Source organism: Peromyscus maniculatus, chromosome 3 (assembly GCF_049852395.1).
Source record: "Peromyscus maniculatus bairdii isolate BWxNUB_F1_BW_parent chromosome 3, HU_Pman_BW_mat_3.1, whole genome shotgun sequence".
In the NCBI taxonomy this organism is placed as follows: Eukaryota; Metazoa; Chordata; class Mammalia; order Rodentia; family Cricetidae; genus Peromyscus; species Peromyscus maniculatus.
This window is the reverse complement of record NC_134854.1, coordinates 134,429,467-134,445,202: the sequence shown is the minus strand read 5'-3', so window position 1 is coordinate 134,445,202 and position 15,736 is coordinate 134,429,467. Positions and strand designations below refer to the sequence as shown.

Below are 15,736 nucleotides of genomic sequence, written 5' to 3'. Positions count from 1 at the left end.
GTGCTTTTTTGTGTAGCAGCTCTTGCTGTCCTGGAACTAGCTCTGTAGGCCAGGCTGGCCTCCAACTTCCATAGATCAGACTGCCTATTAACATGACCACTGCAGTGTGTGTGTGTGTGTGTGTGTGTGTGTGTGTGTGTGTGTGTGTGTGTCTGGCTGGCTGGCTGGCTGGGTACAGGTTTATGATTTCCAAAGCTGATTTCAGTGATCAATAAAGACAGAGACAGGACACCGAGGTCTTTTTCGGGAAAAACAAAACAACAACAAACAAAACGAACAAACCCAAAACCAAACACCAAACAGAATACTTCCACATTTCTTATCTCTTCGCGCCGCCCCCTGCCCCCCCCCCTCCGGCGAGGAAGGTAAACCTTTGTGAAACTTTTCTTTTCATGTAGACAGTACTGTCTGGATTGGGAGAGGCTCTTCACAATTCTGCACATACAAGTGCACATTCCACATGCAAATTGTTATTGAAAAGTTTTGAACTGGGACCTCACCCAACCCCCACTCCCACAGACACACAGGCACATCCAGAGACACTTAAAATTTGAAGTTAAACTAAATATACAATAAAGTAACAGAATAAGTAAGTAAGTAAACAAACAAATAAATAAATAAACAGACTCAGAGGCAGAATTCTTAATAAGCACCAGAAGAACAAATGTATCCTAGTAATTGATTCCACCTAGAGACGGGCATTTGGCCTTCTAGGGTCTTTTTTTTTTTGCCAAGGAATGTTGGCAGTTTCACCATGCCCAGGGACCTGTCTGTCCTGGGGAATATCCTCTTTCCCAAGAGAAAAGCAAATGATGGTTCAAGAGCCAGTGGCTTGGGACTGTTCCCCAACCTCTACCCCTGTGGATAGGAGGACGCATCCCACAGCTAGAGAGGCCGACAGCCTGTCTGGGTTCAGTCACATGATCTCCAAGGCCACTCCAGTTTGGGATTTTATATTTTCTCTTAAAGACCTTTTTATGACTTCCCAGCTGCTGGGGATTCCCACCCCTCCCAATCCTTGGGGGGCAGGGCAACGGGGACACTGCAATTCATGTTAAGCCCTTTCATATTTTGCAACTAGGTCCTTTGTAACTCCAAGAGTCTGAAATTGGTTCAGAATGTCTAAGTGTGATTATGCTCTCCGAAGCCAAGTGTTATAACCCCCCAACAGTTGCAGATTTTAAAGTAAATATGCAATAAACTCTTTTCAGCAGGCTGTTGATCGGACACAGTATTTAGTCACGCTGCTGCACCATTCAGCAAGGCCTTCTTATCTCAGGTTCCCTTCTTTTCCCTCCACTCTTTAGGTTGAGGACATTGGTTAATCCACCCTGTGGTGATCTTCCCCAATGGTTGAAATTCCAAGAGGTAAAAAAAATACCAGCCCTTTCATCTCTACCCACTTCATTCTTTCTCTAAGCCTGTAATTGGATCTAAAGGGAAAACAGAACCTTTGCAGGCCAAGGAAGTTGGCACTGGACGGTGACATGAAGAGGGACATGTTCCATCTCTAATCCAGAGAATCTCACCCTCCTATGCAAGAGACAATAAAAAACAAGGTTTTCTCCAATCATGGCCCGGGCTTTTGATGAAGGGAGGAAGTGTCTTTATAGACTCCATCTCACATTCTACGATGTCAACCAGCGTATAGTCACACACTCCCAAATCATTTGACCTCTCTGAGGACAGTGAAACGCTGTTACCATCCCTGAAGTCTGGTATTTTGACTGAATTTGGGGCAGCAAACCAAACACACCACCCCACAGTGCCACAAGTGGAAAGATAATCCCACATGTACCCGAAGCAGCCAGCGTGGGCCCAGCGGCCAGATGTTCTGCACTGTAGGTGTTTTCTGAGTCTCACTGTGGGCATGTGACACTAGATTGGAACAGAGGTGAGGAAGAATGAGGCCTGTCTTCAAACCCCTGAGAAAAATACACAGCGCAGTAAGAGGGAAACCTGAATACTCCCTCACTCAGGTCTCCGTGTTCTGGGAATTCTGGAGGAGAGGTGACACCGGATTCTGCAAACAGTCCGGTGATGCCTGGATTAGGTCTGATTGGATGCCATGTGCAGAGGGATTCACTAGGCTCAGGAGTGGGAGGGCAGGAGGTCTGGGGCTTCCTCTCCACCCTCTCTCTTCTTCCTGCCCTCTACTCATGCCTTTCTATTTTTTTTTCTTTTGCCTCTCTACCTCCCACAAAAATGTCAGCAAAGGAGGACTTTGCCCTGCAAGCTGAAATACTCTGAAAGCAGATCTTAATAATTACTACTTGGGGAGATTAAGCTACGCTATCAACAATGCTATTATAACTGCAGGGGTGTTCCTCCTCCCTATGTTATAGATAGGGAAGGTGTGACTTGGTCACTGTTGTACAGCTAAAATATGCCAGACTCAGGGCCAGGGTTTGAACACCTCTGCCTCCCGGGAGCTATCTTTCTGTGACCCTACATGCCCTATTTCTTCATCTGGGAAGCATAGGTTTGTCACTGCTGCCTTCCTGTCCCCCATGTCTTCTCATAGCTCAGCCCGCCTTCAGAGTGCCTCAGGTAAGCAGGCAGCCAGCTTGGAGCTGTAGGCACAGCTGGGGGCCCCTCCTGCAGCAAGTTACCCGTGACCTTCTGGGCTCTGGGCCAGTCCTTCTTGAAAGGGAAACGTGCAGACCCTGGGGGCAGAAATTAGTTCCCCTCTGCTAGAATGGCTACTACTGCCAACAGCACCAAAAGAAACTGTTCTGTGTGCTGGGGAAACCACACAACTCTGGGAGGGTAGCAGAGGGGGAGGACTTGTATCCTTCCTAAACTCCCAACCTTCACTAAAGCCACATCAGGGAGGCAGAGAAGTGGAGGGGGCAGGGAGGGGAAAGCCAGGACATTTCCCGTGATCACAAACAAGTGCCTATTCCTTCCTTTTTACTTTAATTCACCTTTAATCGGCATCAATAAAAACCAAGACTCAGTGTAAATACTTTCCTTAACAATGGCTTTTAAAGAGTGGGTTTGACGGGTGTGCCTGTTAACTCAAATACGCATTACCACCTAATTCTGTTTTCTGTTCTGTTGAGGAAGCTGTGGACTTGATGCATCCCTTAGGGTGTCTCTAGGAACTCGGTGTGTCTGAGAGCAAGGGGAACAGGAGGATACACCAATACAGGGGGATCTCGGCTCAGGCTCACCTTTTGTACTCTGGGGTTGAGGTCCTTAGCCACCTTCGCCATCCTGGGGATGCAGAAACAGCTCCTGGCTTCTCAGGCAGGGGCGCAAGGGCGTGCAGAAGGGACTGTGCGGCTGATGGGTCAAGTTCAGGTTTGCGCGCTCAGCGGGCAGCTCTGGGCTCAGCACCGAGCTGCCGTCCGCTTTAATTGGAGAGCGGGACTCCCTCTAAAACGTCGCCAGCCAATGCGCGTGGGCGCCCACTTGGGGCCAGCCAATCAGAGCAAAAGGGCTGCTCCCCTCCCTTAGGGTGGCCTCTGCAGGGAGGCTGAGAAAGCGGCTAAGCTTTACCCTGACGTCAGTGCAGCCGGCTGCCCTGCCACCTAGGGCTCACATCTGTCCCCTAGGCGGCAGGAATCCCTCTCCACGCCCTTCTCCTTTAAAGGGCAAGGAGCAGAGGGGGGTGTGTTGGGGGGGGGGGAACGACGAGACCCAGGCAGATCCATTCAGGTCAAATGAGAGAGCAAATAGGAGAGCCAAGGTATTTTTAGAGAGCTGGCTCCCAAAAATAAATGCTGAGCAGTCCTCTCTGCCCACCCTCTTCCCCCTTGTCCCAGGGGTGCGCCAGGCAGGTGGTCGGCAGAAGACTGGGCTGACCCTAACCTGGGTAAGGTCTTTAGTCACCAGAGAGAAGAGACTTTAGTAAATTAAAATTTCTTTAAAACAACAATAATAACAAAAAGTTTAAAATAACTTTTTTTTCTTGTTTAAAAGTTTTTTTTTTTAAATTTCATTTTACATACCAACCACGGTTTTCCCTCCCTCCCCTCCTCCCGCTCCCCCCCCCACCTCCCCTCCACACCCTCCCCCCATTCACTCCTCAGAGAGGGTAAGGTCTCCCATGGGGAGTCAACAGCCCCTCCCTGCTGTATCAAGGCTGAGCAAGGTGTCCCTCCATAGGGAATGGGCTCCAAAAAGCCAGTAAAACCTTCATCCAATAACTGATAAAATAACTTTTCATAACTTGTTTGGCCTTGCCTTCTCAGAGGAAGAGAATGCAATCTTTATTTTTTTTTCTTGTGTGTGTGTGTGTGTGTGTGTGTGTGTGTGTGTGTGTGTGTGTATGACAGCACTTGGGTGGAGGTCAGAGAATGACTTGTGGAAGCCAATTCTCTCCTTCTACCACATGGATTCCCAGCATGGAACTCAGATCACCAGGCCTGGCAGCAAACACCCTTACCCAGGGCGCCATTTCAATAGTATAGCTTCAAAACTACTTCATGTAGTTCCGAATAGGAAGATGAGGAGAGATCAAAGTTGTGCTCTACAAGACTCGATTTAACCTGAAAAGGTGAGAAAAGAACTGGCCCCGGGGGAGCAGGCTCAAGACTGTAAATGATATACTGTGAAAATCAGTGATTTTTTTTTTTACACAAATCGAGTCTTGCACGTTTGGATGAGCAAGGGTCTATCTGAATTTTCCCATCCTTGAAGTGTCCATGTAGCATCTGACAACGATCTCTGTAAGCTGGCCAGGCTTGCTTAGCTACACCAGGCATATCACTCCTGAGTTCATGTTGCTCTCCGAGGAAGCTCCCCAGACTTTCTCCCTGCCCCCAAGAACAAGCACCTTTTTATTCAGGACAGTCCTGCTTCCTCTGTAAGGAGGTGAGGTGGTCTTTCTACAGCCCATGTTGGCGAGATCTCCACCGGAAACCAGGGCTCCGGTGTGCAAACATGAAAGATTGTTGTAGGAGACTCACTACTGACCTTAAAGTCTATCCTTTAGTGTTGACTCATTAGTGATTGGGACTGTGGGTTGTGTACTGAAACTTCCTTATCAGAAGACTTTCATTCCTGGGTATTTAACCCTTCATCTTCAGGAATCTCAAATTATCCCTAGCCCCTTCTGCCTCAAACTGTGATTCCCCTTTCACATTCCTGGAAAAAACTATCCGTTGGTGATTTTGCCTTTTTTTTTTTATTTCCTCCTAAGATGACAGAGAACCTATTTCTTTCTCACAGGTTTCTGCTATAATCAGTTTTTTCTACTCCTAGCTCTAACTGCAACTATCAGGCATATAAGGGCACATTAACTGGATAGGTGAATGGATGGATGGATGGATGAATAAAGATCTGGTTCTGGTGTGTGTGTGTGTGTGTGTGTGTGTGTGTGTGTGTGTGTGTGTTCACAAGGAGGCCAGGGGACACCACTGGCTATTTGTCAAGGGCTGGCCACCTTTGACAAGGTCTCTCACTGGCCTGGACCTTGCCCAGTAGGCTTGGCTGGCTGGCTAGTGAGCTCTTAGAGATCTACCTGCCTCTGCCTCCTCTGTGCTGGGATTCTGAGCGCGCCACAACCCCAGGCTTGTTTTACATAGGTTTTGGGCATTGAATCCAGGTCCTGATGTTTACTAGGTGAGCATTTTACTGACTAAGCCATCCTCCTAGCTGGGATTCTGACTTTTCACTAACACTAACCAGGCCAGGTGAGGCGAGCAGAGCCGGCACAGGGTACACCTTGTCCACTTGGTTCAGACTTACAAGGTGGGCTGCATGTGACATGCCAGACATCCACGGTGGCCAACAGAAGCCTGGCCCTGGATGGAAGCTTTCCCGTGAGCAGCTCTCTGAGTAGCAAATCCTCAGAACAACGGTGCTAAAGAGAGACATCATGCCAGAAGCTTTCATGTCTCACTCAGAGCGATGAGAACAGAAGCCAGGAGTGGAACAAAGGCAAGCTCTATCCCTTTCCAGCTAGGCAGAGGCCTTCCCAGTGAAGTCACTGCCCACTCCCTCCCCAGTCACTCGCTCTGCTTGCCTCATCTTGAGAAATCGTTGTTCTGCAGATCATGGTAACTGCATTAACTTCACACTGTATCGTTTCAGCTAGGTTCCCTCCACTTCTCCCTACCTCTGTCTCCATGTACACTGAAGGATGTGGATGTCACAGCACCTTCTCAGAACAGAATGCAGCAGCTGCTGGCCTGGGTGCCCCATCCACTATTTTCTAAAAAAATGACTTACCCTGGGCAGACAAAAGATCCCTGCTGTCCTCTAGAGCCTGTCCCCATCCCAGCTCAGGATGCCTAGCCTTCAAATCCTTCTGCAGAACCATGTACTAAAGGAGGTCCTATAGCTGTAGACTTGTATGACTGCCAAACTATTATAGATTTTATCTGTTCAGTTACATGAAGGGAATGTGGCCACTCTACCTCATCTTTGAGATATCTCACTTCTTCTCCTTCTCCTCTTCCCCCTCCTCCCCCTTCTCCTCCTCCTCCTTCTCCACTCTTTCTGTGTATGGTGTATATGGGTGCATATATGGTATACATGTAGAGATTCATAGTCAAACTCCTGTGTGTCATACCTTTTCTTTTTTGAGATAGAGTCTCTCGTTGAACCTGGATCCTGCCAACTGGGCTAGGCTGGTGACTAGTGAGCCCCAGAGATCCTCTGTCTTTATCTCCCTAGGGCTGGGATATAAGCATGTATGCCTCCATGCCTGGCTTTGTGTGTGAGTATAGAGAATCGAACTCTGGTTCTTGTTTGTGTAGCTTTATGGCTTTGTGTACTTTGTGGGCTGAACTCCCTCTTCTTTCTTTGGGGAAGAAAATAGAAAACTGGAATTTTTGGGGGGTGGGAGTGGAACAGTAGTGAGGTATGATCTTCTCAAGGTTCATTGTTTTGCAGTGCTAGGAATGTCCCTGATAGCCACACCAAGGAATTAAAATTCTCCTCTGAGAACATTGAGATGTTACCTATTCTAGCTTCCCAACTGGAATACAATGCATTCCACATGTGGCACTTAAAACTTCCTGATAGCCATATTTACAGAAAGCAAAAAGAACCAGATGAGACATTTATAATGAATTTATTTAACATGATATCAGCAAAGTATTGCCATCTCCAGCTGTGCTTGATATAAGACTCACTGAGATGTTCCCTGTTGTTTAAAAAAGTTATTTCATTCATTCATTTTATGTGTATGGGTGTTTTGCCTGCACAATGTGCAGGTCTGTGAACCATGTGCATGCCCAGAAGAGGGCATCCAGTGCCCTGAGATGAGTTACGGACAATCGTAAGCCTCCATGTGGGTGCTGGAAATTAAACCTGGCTCCTCTGGAAGAGCATCCAGTGCCCTTAGCAACAGAGCCATCTCTTCAACCCCTTCTGTTATTTTGCTGTGTTTCATCTTTGAAAGATTTTATCCTCTCAGCACATCTCCCTAAGGATTAGCCAAACTACACATATTCAGTGGCCTCACGTGGTTTGGGGCTACCATCTTAGGCTGAGCAAGTCTTCACTGCAAACTAAACAAACCTATGACCAGCAAATAGAAATGTAGCTGATAACTAACATTCCATCCCCCATTGCCACTTGGAGAAATTATGGCGCTATGAAGTCAGTTACTGACTGGCCTCCTATGGTCTGCTGTGGAGCCTGCACGAAGAGAGAGGGACACGTGATTTTACCAAAGTTACAAAGGCAGGGAGAAGTAGAAGCAAGATTTGAACCCAGATTTCCTGGATTCACACCAGATACTTTCAAGCATTCCACTGATCACAGCTCACAAGTGCTTTTGCTGTTAGGGTACAGCAGTCATGGCCCAAGTTGTCTCCATGTGTGAACATGAATAATGGCTTTTATTTGGTTGCAATTTTTAAGAACATCCCATATTCATTAAAAATACCTAACACTTAAGGATTAGTAGATATAAATAATCTACAGACCACATAGTCTATTTTAATTAGCTGTTATAAATATGCATGAGTGACATACTGTAGCTTAATTTGTGTTAATTTCAACCCATATTTGTGCCATATATTTTGTGACTTGTCCACAACTTAAATTTTTTGGTTTCTTTCCTGCTATTTTCTTTTTACAGGAACTTTAATTTTAGAATAAAGATCTAATTTTCTCCAGATTTTTGGATAGCCTCCCAGATCCAGAAAGGCTTTGCCTATAGGGTCAAAACATCTGGATTAAAAACCACAATTGCTGGATCCAACCGGCATTCTGCTTCACAGTCTGTGACAGAGATGGGGAAAGACACGAGGAGACTCTCCCTGTTTGAAAAGTGCGATATGCCACGAGCATTGCAGAGTCTTGCATGTTGAGCCCAAGTCTGCTAACATCACGTGACTTACCCCCACCTTGCAACTCAAGTTTGCTGTAAGTTCCTAGAAGGACTAGTAAGTTGGTGTCACCTTAGTGTCAGCTTTACAATCTACCTGAAGATGCAACAGTAACCTTTTCCCATTTAATCAGGTAAAGGGAGTACAAAATAAGAGTACACGGTGTATACCTAAAATTAGCAGGGAGAGAGAGAGAGAGAGAGAGAGAGAGAGAGAGAGAGAGCTCACTTCAGCTCTACCATGGATGAAGTAAGAGGTTAGAAGAAGACACTTGAGAATCTCATTGTTTCTGAAAACTGAGGATAGTGATGGTTGTTGCCCTCTTATTGCAAATGCACCCACGGTTTTCTTGCTCCCTTTGCAGTACACAGAAATTTAAAGTGATTCCCCATGCTGGTACCTGTAAGTTGCTTCTAACGAACAGAAGATGGTGAAGGTGTTGGAAATCATGCTATGATTATGTCATGCTATGATTATGCTGTGTCTCTGGCAAAGAAGAAGGGATCTTGCAGAGTTAAGGTCTAGAATAAGCGACAGAGGGGAGATGCTCCTGTGTGCAGCCAACCTGGTCTGAGGCTGTGAAAAGGGAGCCTATTGGTGGCAGAAATAGCCCTTCTTTCTGTCTTGCTGGATCTGAGGAATCAGCCCCTGTCAGTTTTACATCTGCAAGAAAATGAATTCTTCCAACAGCAGATGAGCTTGGAAGAGGACTGGAGCCTGTCTCAGAGGAGGTCTCAGAGGATGTCTCATGCCAGGCTGACAGCTGGAAATCAGTCTTGTGAGGCCCTGAGCCAGGGACCCAATTAACCAGTTAAGTGTGCCTGAACCCCCAAACCATTCTAACAGTGATTTAGACTTACTTCTTTTTTACCCTTTCTTGTGTGTGTGTGTGTGTGTGTGTGTGTGTATGTGTGTGTGTGTGTGTGTGTGTGTGTGTGTATGTGTGTGTGTGTCTGTCTGTCTGTCCATGCATGCTCCTCTGTGTTGGTGCACAGCATAAGGAGGTCAGAAGACAATCTCAGGTATCAGTTCTCACTGTCCCACTTGAATTGGGACTTCTTGTTTGTTCCAGCATTTGCCAGGCTAGCTGTCTTGCAAGCTTCCAGGGAGTTCCCCAACTCTGCCATCCATCTTACCACAGGGCATTGGGATTACAGATATGCACTACCTTATCTAGCTCTTCTGTGGGCTCTGGCTACCTGAATTCAAATTTACATACTTGTGTGGCAAAAGCTTTTCCCACTGAGACATATTCCAAGCCTCTGACTTTTTTTTTTTTTTAACTTTATGATAGTATGGAAGTGAGGAACTTGACTTCAGTGTTTGAAGCTTTTTTTTTGGGGGGGGGGTGCATTTCGAGACAGGGTTTCTCTGTGTAGCTTTGCACCTTTCCTGGATCTCACTCTGTAGCCCAGGCTGGCCTCGAACTCACAAAGATCCGCCTGCCTCTGCCTCCCGAGTGCTGGGAGTGTTTGAATTTTTCTTTTCCTGGTGTATCAGTCTATGGTCCAGTAGTTTATGGGCAGGAACCTACAACTCTTGGTCAGCCACACAATCTCAAGAGTAGTGAATATCTGATACCCCAAAGTGGCTGTATTGCTGAGCTGGGGCATTTGCTTAGGCTATTCGATGCATTTTGGATTTAAGATAGTTTCAGTTTGGGATAGATTTGTTGTGATTGAGACAGTTGGTATGGTCAACTTGATAGAATTCAGATTCACCAAGGAGACAAATCTCTGGACATGTTTGTTAGGGATTATCTAGTTTAAGTTAATTAAGATGGGAAGATCCACCCTAAGTGAGGGTGACACCATGTCATGGACTGGACTCTCAGACTGTATACAGAGGAGATAGACAGCTGAGCACTGACAATCATCACTCTCTGTTTCCTGACAGCAGATACAATGTGAGCAGCTGCCTGAAGCTCCCACCACCAAACCTGCCCTGCCATGATGGACTGTATCCCCCCAAACCATAAATCAGAACAAATCTTTCTTCCTTTACATTGAGTCTCATCAGACATTTGCTCACAGTAATGAGCATTAACTGACCCCATTGGAAGCTGAGGGATGTCTGGATGTGAGAAGAACATTAAGGTGGTAGATTTTGCTTTTTTGTTACAAAGAAGATCTAAGCAGCATTATTCCATAATCGTTGAGTTTATGTTAAAGCTTTAGTTTTCTGTTACTTCTTAGGATGAACAAGTTTGCTCTGTCCCTTTAAAAGTGACACTTCTGAGTTCTTATAATGTCCTTGGGCAGAAAATCATGTGACTAGGGTACCCATCCTTTTAATTGATTGATTAATTGAGTTTTCTTTACAGTAATAAGGATGGAAGAACTTGCACACGCTAGACAGGTTTAATTCTACTGAGCCACACCCCCAGCCCCAAGTATCTCCTTAAATGGCATCATTTGCGCCTAGGTTGCTCTGTTAGTTACTTTTCTCATTGCTGTAACCAAATACTCAGGAAAAGCATCTTAAGGATCTAGGGAGATATTTCAGTTCATAAACTTGATTGAGATGGGGTAGTTTGTTTGCAGGCCAGAGAGCCTGCAAGTGTCTGGGGATTTCTACTGTCTCTACCAAGAGACAGAGTTCTCACTGTTATGAGAACCTGAGTTCAGATTCTGGGTAATGCATGCCTATAATCTCAATACTAGGGAGGCAGAGACAAGAATAGCTCTGGAGTTCATTGATTAGCCAGTCTAGGTAACTTTGAGCTCCAAGGTCAGCCAGAGACCCCATTCCAAAAAAAAGTAGAGAATGATTGATAAAGATACCAATATCAACTTCAGATCTCCCTATACATGTACACATATCTGTGTGAACACTCATACACCTGCACTTGCCAGGCATGTTTGAGGCTCTGAATTCCATTTCCTGCACTACAATAAGCAAACACACATAGATTCATAAAGAGTTCTTATTCCAGAACAGGAAATTTAAAGGATATACAAGCCTGAGAGATGCAGGCTGTCATCCTCACCAGTGACAGTTCTGTTCCTTGTCCCATACATAAACACGTATCTGTACCACACACACACACACACAGAGAGAGAGAGAGAGAGAGAGAGAGAGAGAGAGAGAGAGAGAGAGAGAGAGAGAGAGAGAGAGAAAGAAAGAGAGAAACACACACAGATACACAGACACAGACACACACACTCACTTAGAGAGTGGGGGAGGGCAGAAGAAGCATGGCAGAATGATTGGCTTTCATCAGCTACAGTAGGAGGATGAGCTGCTTGCACACATCTATGTGTATCAAGAAGGAGAAAAGGGGAATGCTGGTATTTAGCTGGTATCCTCCTTTTCCCTTGCATAGGATGATGTCACCCACATTCAGAGTGGTTCTTTCTACCTCAGTTAATTTTCTCTGAAAATGCCCTCAAAGGTGACTCTAAATCTAGTCTAATTGACAACGAAGATTAACCATCACACAATCAGCATCATAGAGAAATTTTTAGCTAGAGTTTGGAAGATTCAACCAAGTCACACATTAAATTTAACTCAATAAGCTGTTTAATGACTCTCTAATTTATCTGCCCCCCCCCCCCGTTACGTGTGTGTATCCATTCATGTGTGCATGTCTGTTTTGTCTTGTTTCTAGTGCAAACCTGGGTAACAGGAAGAAAGTAAACACATGCCTATCTTGCTTTGCATCTTTAGTGCTTTGTGAGTGAAAGCCTTGAAATGGTCAAAGGTTGTCATTTGTATTTCTAGATGAGAATCTGGAACTCAGCCATGTCAGTTTAGCTGCTCAAGGCCTCCTAGATGCTGGGGATACAAGTTCACAATGGGGCCACTCAGGGCATCCCTGGCTTCTGGGCGAGGACCTCCTGGGCAAAGATAGGACCCCCAGCCTTTGGTGTGGATGTTTCTCACATGGCCTTTGGCTCCACTTTTCCTTCTTCCTCTGGCTCTGTGCCAGAGGCAGCTCCCCAGACTCCATTCATGTGTACTTCGCTGTCTTCTCATTGGGCCCAGCGAGTGGTAGATTAGATGTGCACACATTTATTCTCCTCTTGTCCTCCCTTGGCAGGATTTTGTGTTGGCCATTGTCCCCCACTGTGATGGCTGCTTCTACTTGTCTGCTTGACAGAATGCAGAACCAATTAGTGAGAGCGTCTTGAAGTTTTGGTTGTGAGCCTTTAACAGCTGAGCTATCTTCCCTAGCCTGAGAAATAGAGTATTAGTGAAGAATTATCTAGATCAGGTTGGCCTGTGGTCATGTCTGTGGAGGGTTTTCTTTTTTATGTTAATTCATGTGGGCAGACCCAGTCCACTTTGGGCAGCATCATTCCCTAAGCAGAGGATCCTGAACTATGTAAGTGTAGAAGGCTAGCTGAGCACTAAGTATGTGTGCCTTTCTCTCTCTCTGCTCTTGACTGCGGATATGTATGATTAGCTGCTTCAAGTTCCTGCTGCCATGACTTTTCAGGAGGCATAGACTTTAACTTGGAATCGTGAACTGAAATAAACCTTTCTCCCCTAATTGCTTTTGGTTTGGGTGTTTTTTTGTTTGCTTGTTTGTTTTTGTTTTTGTTGTTTGAGACAGGGTTTTTCTGTGTAGTTTTGGTGCCTGTCCTGGATCTCATTCTGTAGACCCGGCTGGCCTGGAACTCACAGAGATCCTCTGGCTCTGCCTCCCAAGTGCTGGGATTAAAGGTGTGCACCACCACTGCCCAGCTGTTGGGGGTGTTTTTTAACACAGCAACAGAAACTAAAGTAGAACACCTCCATAGAGCACAGTTCCTACGGTGACAGCTCTGTCCCTTGGCCACTTCAGCTTGCTGCTTCTAGTTATTGCTGGCTTTGGATGCTTCCATTTTCTTTAAGAAACTTCTGATCCCTGTTTTCGTCTTTATAAGAAATCCCTTTGTTAGTTCCCTTCCTAGATTTCTAACTAAAACTCTGTCATACAATGCAATGCTCCTTGGTTGGCTTGGTGTCTGCTAGCTAGCTCATTGGCAGACTCCCTGTGACCTCTTTTAGATTCTTTGTGTTCTCTGCTATATGTGAGTCAACTTAAGGATGTGAGGCTTGGTAATCAATCAGAACATGAAAATCAGTTAGAAATGCCGGGAAGTTAAGGTGGAAAACGAAGTACCTTACAGGCTGGCTTACTGGCTGCTTTGAGGTCACAGGAAACCTACTTTGAGGTCATAGGAAACCAACTATGAAGTTATTCAGCTATGGAGCATGACTTCAGGCATCTAAGTCCTTTGTGCCTCAGTCTCCCTATATTAAAAATAATGTAGCTGGGTCCAGGATATGGCTAAATAGTGGAGCATTTGCCTAGCATGGTGGAGGCCCTGAGTTCTGTACCCAGGGTCACAAAAAAAAGAGTAATTAATTTGTAAATAGAGAATATCTAGTGCAGAGACTCTACTAAAGGAACATGAAGAGAGTGGGAATGCAGGCAGTTATCACCCTCAGTGTTTGTATGAGGCATGGCAAGTGGCACCAGGGTACTACAGGGTACCACCCGGTACCACAGGCTGTAGCTCCTGGATGGTAAGACCACAGGTGTACAAAGCTTTCTTGCTTACTAGGAGTTTCCTTTCTCCTTTATGGTTTCCTCTTAGCTGAAAACTATTTTAATCCTAGGCCATCGGCCTTATGCTCAGGAATGCCTACACACAGAACTGCTGTGTAAACTCGGTGAAGGGTGTGCAAGGGAAAAGTTATTAAAATAACTGTCAATAAATTTTTTTCTGCTCTGAGGGGTAGATATGGGAATGTGGGGCTTAGATGAAAGCTTTGCGTCACCGTCTTTTTTTTTTTTTGTGCTATAACAAAATATCTGAAACAAGGTAATTTATAAAAAATGGACTTATTTTGGCTGATGGTTCTAGAGCCTGGGAAATCCAGGGCCAGGGGACTGCAATGCATTTGGTACATGGTGGGAGGGGGGACTTCAGGGTACGTGGTTGCATTGTGGAAGGCATTATGTGGGGAAGCAGAAAACACCCCTGCTCTGCCTCCTTTCCTCACTTATCTCTCTGCTTCTTCCTCAGTTCTTCCTTCCTTTTTCCTCCCTCTTACTTCCTCCCCTTTCTTTCTTTCTCTTCCTTATCTTCCTCCTTCTTCTCCTCTTCTCCCTTTTTAATTATATTTAATTATTTAGTCCATGTGTGGAGATCTAGAGACGACTTGGAGGAGTTGGTTTTCTCCTCTTACTATGTCCATTCTGGAAATCAAAGTCATCAGGTTTGACATCAGGTGACTTTATGTATGGAGCAATCTCACTGTCCCTCTCTTCCTCTTCATATATAATGCCATCATGGGGGTCCCATCCTCCCAGCTTCACTTAATCCTAGTTACCCCTCAAAGACACTGCCTCCACACACCATCAACACATGATTTGTGGGGCTTAAATTTTACCATAGGAAAGTGAAGAATTCAGTCACACCATAGTATATGGTTTAAAGGAATATGACCCATCTCTTTACACGTAAAGTCTTCCTCCGTGGAGGAGTTTGATAATACCAATCTCATCTTGGTTTTTTAGGGATTAGGTTTGGGTATGAGACATTGGGGCTATCAGAGAAGTTTTCTAGACTGACTGACTGAGCTTGAATCACCATGCCATTAGCTGGTATGCAGTTTGGAAACAATGTGTAGAAAATACTTGTTTGTGTTCTGTGTGACCCAGTGGGAGGGAGATGGTGCCATGACTCATCAAGGAAGAAGCACATTCAGTAGGATTAAAGTTCAGTGATAGAGATCCAAAATTCCTAGCCTAGAAATCATTATGAGCCTGGGGGGCTGGGGAGGGTAGGGGTAGAGATGGACTAGCTTAGATGGGGTTGACTCATAGATTCACAGTGTCTTGGTAAGGAGAGGACTTCCCAATTTCAAATGACATACTCCAGATAGTTGGTACCAAGTGTGATTGATAGTGAAATGACATGGCCAGCTTCTATCTATGCAAACTTTCATGGAATCTTCCTATGGAGCCTCCTTGAGGAAAGTGATCTTGTTCCCATCTTGTTGAGCCCTGGCATTCTAGTTTGGTTTTGGTTGCTGTGATAAAACACTGATCCAAAAAGCAACTTGAAGAGGAAAGATTTTATTTTGGATTATACTTGCAGGTCACAGTCCATTTCAGGGGTAGTTAGAGCAGACACTGGAGGCAGGAACCATGGAGGAACAGTGCTTGCTGGATTACTCTCTAGATCACTGCCTGATAAAACTCCAGACTTGACAATGGTACAACCTACAGCAGGCTGGCCCCTCCTCCATCCGTTAAGATTATCAAAACAGTTCTTCACAGACATGTTTATAGACCAACCCGGTAAAGACAATTACTCCATGGAGACTCATTTCAGGTGACTCTTGTGTATGCTGAAATGACAGTTAATGCTAACTAAGATACTTAGAGACACTAAGTAATTTTCCTTTGATTTGAGCTTACATGTGTCAAGATTTCAATGTTAATA

At 45.3% G+C, this 15,736-nt stretch overlaps 1 protein-coding gene across 1 annotated transcript in view; it reads right to left on the bottom strand.

Moving 5' to 3' along the window:
- Lmcd1 (LIM and cysteine rich domains 1) overlaps window positions 1-3,345 on the bottom strand; it is a 65,483-nt gene extending 62,138 nt beyond the window's left edge. The window contains exon 1 of the mRNA XM_006996776.3: window positions 3,177-3,345. Within this exon, the coding sequence (XP_006996838.3) occupies window positions 3,177-3,218 (42 nt within the window). The 5' untranslated portion in view covers window positions 3,219-3,345. The remainder of the gene's footprint in view (window positions 1-3,176) is intronic.
- Between the last annotated feature and the right edge of the window lie 12,391 nt (window positions 3,346-15,736).